This window comes from Nelusetta ayraudi, unplaced genomic scaffold, assembly GCF_046127955.1.
Source record: "Nelusetta ayraudi isolate G7.1 ecotype Tasmania unplaced genomic scaffold, CSIRO-AGI_Nayr_v1 ptg000042l, whole genome shotgun sequence".
Classification (NCBI taxonomy): Eukaryota; Metazoa; Chordata; class Actinopteri; order Tetraodontiformes; family Monacanthidae; genus Nelusetta; species Nelusetta ayraudi.
The window spans coordinates 16,890,760-16,898,138 of NW_027466092.1; the positions used below are offsets into that span (position 1 = coordinate 16,890,760).

The following is a 7,379-nucleotide window of genomic DNA, read 5'->3' on the forward strand; positions in this document are numbered from 1 at the left end:
GGACAATATTTCCTCATTAAAACAATAATTAAGAACGACACTAAAGACTCGCACCAATAGGGGGCTACTACCAAGTGAGTCTACTAGCAACAAAGACATACAAAGGCCTCCTTTAAACGTGACAGACAGAGGATTGAACTACTGTAAAGTACATCACAAGGTCCTTTCCCTTTAAAAAAAGAAAGAAAGAAAGAAATTAAAAAATCTTGTCTGTGCACTCTTTTCACCATGGAGGCGTGAATTATATTACCTTGGTTTGTGTATCAGTCCATCTGTGCAAGGTTCTGGTTTCTTTCATTTTTATAAGCTCTCCAGTCATTCAAGTGTTCCCACCCCTCAAACCTCCTGGGTTGTATTCGGTTACTTAGTGTTATAAACAAACAAAAAAAAGAAGGTTGCATCCACTAAACCAACGCTGATAGAATCCTGAGCAGCGCGCTATAATCCTCCCTCCCCACGGCATCCACTGGGAATTTCAACATTTGAATTTGATACTTTTTAACCGTACCATGAACACAACGTTGGTTGAGTTTACGGCAGCAGCCACGGCTCAGTTCAGCTGCAAACTTTGGCTGAAACAATCATGAGACGGCAGCTGCTCTCAATGTTCCTTCGCTCTCCTATACTAGAAATAATAATAAGCTGTCTTGCAACACTGGAATGTGAATCAGCTGGAGCTCTTCAACCTTGTTCATTTGCATTGAAAGCAGGCGGGAATATTAAAACTGTTCAGTCAGCCACCTATTCATTTTTTTTGAGTGCCCTCGTACATTCAGGGCTCACTTTTAGGTGAAAGGAGAACAGATTTGACGGAATTTGGCACCCTTTCCATTGCTGTCTGTTTTTTTTAAATCCAAAAAAATAATCTACTTTGGCACCAAGTCTCTCTTGCTGCTCTTTTCCAGCTGCAATATGGTTCTCCAATTACTATCATCTATAAATAAACATCATCCTGAGTCATACTGCATCATAAAACCTTTGTCTTTAAAGGAACACTTCACTCAATGAACTGCTCACAGTCCACACACTTCTATATGGATGGAAACACAGGGAACACACGGCATTGCACAATAATGAGGAAACCTGCGAGTTGCTATAAAACAAAACGACAAAAACATAAAATTAACATTCTACTTTTTTAAGAAATGATTAAAAAATTCTAAAATGGTTTTCAAAGTTATGATTTGCATCCTTTTCCGGCAAAAGACATATTATTCTACTGGTGCAAGCTCATGTTCTCAGTGAACACCTTTTGAACGTTTACCTTTAGCTGCTGTGAACTTAGCGCGTAGTGCACGTGTATCACCGTTTTTGTTGTAAAGTCAACGCTCTGTTGGAAATATTCACCGCTGAAGTCGTAAATATGCATTTAGTGCAGGCTAATACCTTTCACTTTTAAAGTAAAGCAACATGCATGGCTTTGAGGCAGTAACAAGTATTTACCTTTTTTAACAGAATGGGCCAATATGGTCATAATTCATCAGGGCTCATACATCTTCTCTGTGTTGAAACTGAGCCAACACTGTTAGCTTATGCATGGTAAATATCATTAGCATAGCGGCTACAGTGAAGGTTTGGGCTTAATAACAATTAATGCCGTGCTTTCAATTTTTTTTTTAATTTCCTGATAAACCTGGTTCCCAAGCCCTCGCTGTGACTCCATAGAAACCCTTTCCTCAAGACAAAACTCATTTAGAGTCCAAACGACGCTGCGTTTGGAAACTGCGGTTATCGAACCACTTATTACTCATGATTCTAATTGAATTAATTAGCTTAGCATTAGGGTTGTTGGTTTTTGTATCTTTAGATATATATATATAGATAGATATATAGATAGATAGATAGATATATAGATAGATAGATAGATAGATAGACAGACAGACAGAGAGATGGATCACTGCCAGTATGTACTTTGCCAAAGGTTACTAGGTAGATCTGATATCTGAATGGGCGTGTAACTGTGTATGTGTGCGCGCGCTTGCGTGAGTGCGTGCGTGCATGTGCGTGTGTGTGTGTGTGTGTGTGTAGGCTGTTTTAAATGAAAACAGTGACGGCTGGGTGGAGGATGGTGGGGAGCTCAGAGGATTCTCAGTTATTCTTAGTGCAGCGGTGGCAGCGGCAGCAGCTCGTTTTGCACAATGGGTGGGAGGTGGGAGAAGTAATTCACCCGAGGCACCTGCACCCATGGCCGGACCAGGACGTGGACCGGAAAGAGGAGACGGCAGTGGATGACTCATGCCAGTGGAAAACATTTGATCATTTTTGCTGAATTGAGACACACGGCAGCGGCAGAAGTGCATTGAGACGTTCTGTCACCTCCAGAGTTCAAACTGGCCTTGTTCCCTTTTTTCCCGTTTAACCATCAGGACTAAAGCCCAGTGACGGTGAAGAATTAGTGTCACATGGAATGTCTTACTCCTCCTGCCACCTTTGCCCCAGAGGAGACTTTCTCCTCGAGAGTCAGCGGGTCGACGTGGGAAATGGACTGAAACTCGCTCAACGCTGTTATCAGTGTGAAAACAGTATCTAGCTGTGCCAGTGAACATGATCCCTGTCTCTCTTTAAAAAAAAAAAACAAAAAAACAAAAAAAACCTTTAACCTTTAATATTGTCTTGTTCCTTATAAGTGGACGGAGACAATGACATCTGGAGAGGATGATTGTGTCCAATCCCCTCACATGAAGATTATTCCCATCCCTCATTCAGACATCATTCTTCCAGTCCCCCAGATGATGATGAGCAACACAACTCACCTCCAGCACGCAGAAGCACTGGCGACGCATTTCCAGACCTTCTTTTAGTGCTCTTCACATCATCTCGCGCCTCATGTGAAGCTCTCCACGGCGGCTCCCCTCACTCCATCCCTGCACTCCACACAACTCACTAGCGCAAGTGCAACAACAGTAAAAGGTGTTGATTGACTTGTTCCAAGCAGCTTCTCCGGTTCGCGGGTTCAAATCCCTGCCGGTCTCCGGTAGCAGGTCCTCGGTCAGCTTCCCCCCTCTCTGTGTTCTGCTCCACGCGCCGCTGAAGTCAATTTGCACGCGCTGACAGTAGAAGTCAGAGGGACGCGCGCAGCCCCGCGTGTCCTTCAATTCTGCTCCCGAATCGAAACAGATTCCTCACGGCGCGCCCGCCCGGTGTCCCTGCAGGTTCCAGCGAGCCACCACGTCCGGCGCGCTGCGCATCCAGCTCCTCTCTCACTCCCGCAGCCTGGAGCCGCCGCTGTGCTGCTGCTGCTGCTGCTGCTGCCGCGCCGCCTCGCTCGACGCGCCGCCCACGTTGCGCCTCCTCGGAACTAGACCCGCACCTCCCGGCCGCCCAGCCGAGTTAATTACGCAACGGGATCCGCGATACTCCCTGAGCCCTAATCTGATCTCTAATCCCGCCCCGCAATTCTAGACGTCCCTGCTCGAGGACCTCCTGTCCGCCCGGCGCGCGTCTCCACCGCGCGTCTCCCCCCGCGCGCCGTGAATGCTTGCCACGCCACGGCCACAGTTCACAGGCTTTGGCTGCGGGCTGCAGATGGACAGATGGTCCCCAGTGTGTCAATAAAGCAAAGCTCCTGGGGAGATGTGTGTTGTTGTTATTATTTTTCTCTCGCTCTCTCTCTCTCACTCTCGATGGGACTCGATCCAAAAAGCAGACTCAGGAATAGAAACAATAACAGAAAAGGATAGAGACGTTTTTATAATCAATGTAGGTCAGTGGTTTATAGCCGAGGGGTCGCAGTCCCACACACGGCTCTTAAATTAAACCTGAAGGCTCGTAAAGATGCTGGGATGATGGGAAAAAGCGACTCGGAAGCAATTTCTGTTCAGCAAAAGTTTCTCGTCCTCTAGTTTCTTTTCTTCCTTGCTTTCAATCTGTGGTCTGATGTTCTCATGGCCTCAGGTGCTCCTCATCATTAAATAATGGAATGTGGCTCTGGGTTTAAATTTGACTTCGGATGTGTTGACACTCGTTTGACGAGAGAATCATTGCTCGAGTTCGGTTTATTAATGTTCATGAGAATTAGGTCTGTGTGCTACTGCTGATCAGCAGGGGGGGTCATTGATTCCCCTTTTATTGGCAACCGGGTATCAGGGGCCCGCAGACAAGGACACAATTAATTCACTCGCAGCCCCTTTCTGAGTACAAATAAACTGGTGATTAACGAGTCTGAGTCCTTTTCTAAGATGAGGGTGAAAAGAGACATGAGGACAAGTGAACCCAGGAACAGCCACCACCTCCACTCCCACCTCAGCAGTGCAAACCCTCACTCTCACTGCCTGGGGAGGACTGTCATGCTTTCAGCAGAAGCTGACATGCAGAAGCAGCATATGCTGTCGGACGACCTGCATATGTGACAGTGGATTCAGGAAAATATAAAATCTATAGGAAACTGTTGTATTTTTCACTTTCTTAAATCCAGAAAACCCAAGAAGACAGATGTTGGAGGAAGCATCATGAAAGACTTCAGAATTGAATAAAAAACCCTTAGTGTCAAAAAAAAAAAAAAAACGGTTGGCAAATGAGTACTGGATAAAATAACCAAGTGATTAGTCTTTACAAAACTATGTGTATGTGACATCCATTCACCCATCCATCTGTGTTCCATCACACTTCTCCAACCGTTAGGCTTGTGGGGGGTCTTGGGTCAAAGGCAGGTCACATCCTGGACACGCTGGCAGAGCCACATGGACACACAACCATTCACAGACCCAATAAAGTGCAACTTTGTTTTTTTCTTTAACTTTGTCTTCCTGAGCTCAGTCACTGACTTCCAAAGATTTGAGCTGCTCAGGACAGAAATGCATCCAGCCAGAGCTACACTCCAACGCTAACTAGCAAATGTTAGCTTTACATTCCAAGTTAACTAAAAACTTTAGCTTACAAAGACATCTGATAAGTAATTCCCACTGTGGCATGTTGGACCGCTGAGTGTTTGACGGTTGCAATGGGTGAACCATTTCAATAGCACTGGGCATTTCAATAGTCAAGAAACTGCATCAGCAATAATATGTGTAACTTGCACATGCGTGTTCTAGACCATTCCATTCCTCTGTCTGAGATTTTTGGGCAGCTTTTCCAGAGGGTTGACACACCCACTTGAGGGTTCTTCTGCAACACATCTGCCAGGATTTGTAACAGAAGTCACGCTGTGTTATTCTGTGTAACAAACTAAGCTTAACCTACTGCATCAGTAAATGTGGGTTCTTGGAAACAAGGACCAGAGACTCATTTAAAAATGTAATTTTTCTCCTTTTTTTCCCCACTGAATTCTGTGAAACTATGGATTTTTTTTTGCCCCTGATTATTTTCCATCATCATGACTTTAAATATTAATGGATTAATACTGAATGAGGATAATCCTGGGTCTAATTGTGTATCATTCCCTTCGTCACATCTGGCCCTGCACCTGCACGGCCCTCATTGAACATCAATATTTTACGCAAAACATTGCGACACTAGACACTTGCTTTAACCAGGGATTGGTGCTGGCCCATGATAGGCGCACACACACAGCCCGCACGCTTTCTTTAGAGCCAGTGACATGCGAGGAGGCATTATTTCAAGAGATGCTTTAATCCAAGGTGACAGCGCTCCACCACCAGCGTGCCATGCTGCGGCGTTGCCACACACGGTGGTGCAGCGTAGCCAAACGGGTTACTGCAGGCGGCGCTTGTTAGCAGGAAGCGCGCAGGACAAAGTGTACCTGCCTGAATGCACACCTGTCCTTGAGGTGAGCATACAGGTGCTGCTCAAATCAGACTGGCAGGTGTTGTGCACGCTTTGGTGGCGCCATTAATTGTGATTTTATGTGCGTGTGTGTGTGTGTGTGTGTGTGTGTGTGTGTGTGTGTGTGTGTGAGGGAGGGGGGTTGTGTAAGGCGGACCCCACTAATCCCCTCTGCTGTAGCAGGAGGCGTTCACCATCAGGCACACTGTGGTCCTCCCACCTCCTCCTCCAATCTGAAACACTGTTCATCTTCCATGTGACATCTTCAGTGCCCAGTGAGAACAAAATAAAGGGGGGGGGGGTGGACATGCACACACATGCTATTCTCCAAACGCTGGCAGTGAGCGCTGAGGGTCATTCCACTTGTGTGGACGATGACAAAGCAGGCATTCTGTGTGCATGTGCGTGTGTGCGTGTGTGCGTGTGATGATCATGGTCCAGTGCAAAGGTCTGGACAAACGTTGTGCCCTCTGCACATCAAAGTGCACGGCCGACGAGCTGTGGCGTTTGCGCTCATTCTTGCAGAAGGAGGGCGGGGGGTTCAATAAAGATCTGCAGCAAGTTTGTTTGTTCCAGTGATGTGGAGTTTAAAGACCAAACCATGAAAGCGTCAACAATTTGGAGAGATGACTGTTGATAAATCAGAGCAAATTTTTATGGAGTTTCCATGTTGTGGAATACATGGTGTGTGTTGATGAGGACACGGGTCATAATATAAGTGAGACGACTATAGCAGCGTAAACTAATACATGCAGTAAACTATAGGAAAGTCTCACCACTGACGTGGGGAAGCAGGTTGAGCCGGCGGTGAGAGGGAGACGTGTTGTCAACACACACTGCTGCTACACAACACTTCATACTTCAGGATGGAGCGTTTCTTCCTCTGTTATGTTCATTCAACTGTTTCCTGAGGAATGCCACCAGGGAGAACGCTGCCTCTGCCTGCGCTCGGTTCCAGACACACCTCCCACGTGCACGGAGAGGGTTGCCAGGTCTGCGGATTCTCAGTAGTAATGTGCTACTTTTGAAATGTGGCCAATCGGTTTTGTGTGAATGATATCTATGTTGGATGGGCAAAGTTGGAATGAAATGAAACGTTTATACACACACACACAAACACACACACACACACACACACACACACACACACACACACACACACACACACACACACACACAAACACACACACACACCCACACATACACACACTCAAACATACACACATACGCATATGCACACACACACACACATACACACACATTCTTCCGGGCAGCCTGGCACAAACACACATGAGTCACTTGGCACAAACACACAGACACACATGATTTTCTTGTGCTGACAGTACACACACACACACACACGCACACTGTGTACCAGCACCGCCCACACCCAGTGACCACCAGCTAGCCTCTCTCATTTTCGCTCTTAAGATGCAGCTAATATATGCACAGAATGTATTACTGAAATGATCAGAATGAATCATTTTGTGAATGAGTAAGGTACTAAAATTAGAAAATCCATCTGTAAATTTGGCCTATAAAGTTGGTATTTGCCGCAAGTATATGAATAAAACGTGCCTGCGTTGAAATAACTCATGATGAATTGCACGGCAAAGCAGCCAAATGTTTTGCCTGTAAACATACTGCACGCAGTTAAA

General features: G+C 46.0%; 1 protein-coding gene across 1 annotated transcript in view; it reads right to left on the reverse strand.

The window, feature by feature from the left end:
- Positions 1–3,021, reverse strand: part of crhr1 (corticotropin releasing hormone receptor 1) — a 49,867-nt gene extending 46,846 nt beyond the window's left edge. Inside the window, exon 1 of the mRNA XM_076034996.1 lies at positions 2,754–3,021. Within this exon, the coding sequence (XP_075891111.1) occupies positions 2,754–2,783 (30 nt within the window). The 5' untranslated portion in view covers positions 2,784–3,021. The remainder of the gene's footprint in view (positions 1–2,753) is intronic.
- Between the last annotated feature and the right edge of the window lie 4,358 nt (positions 3,022–7,379).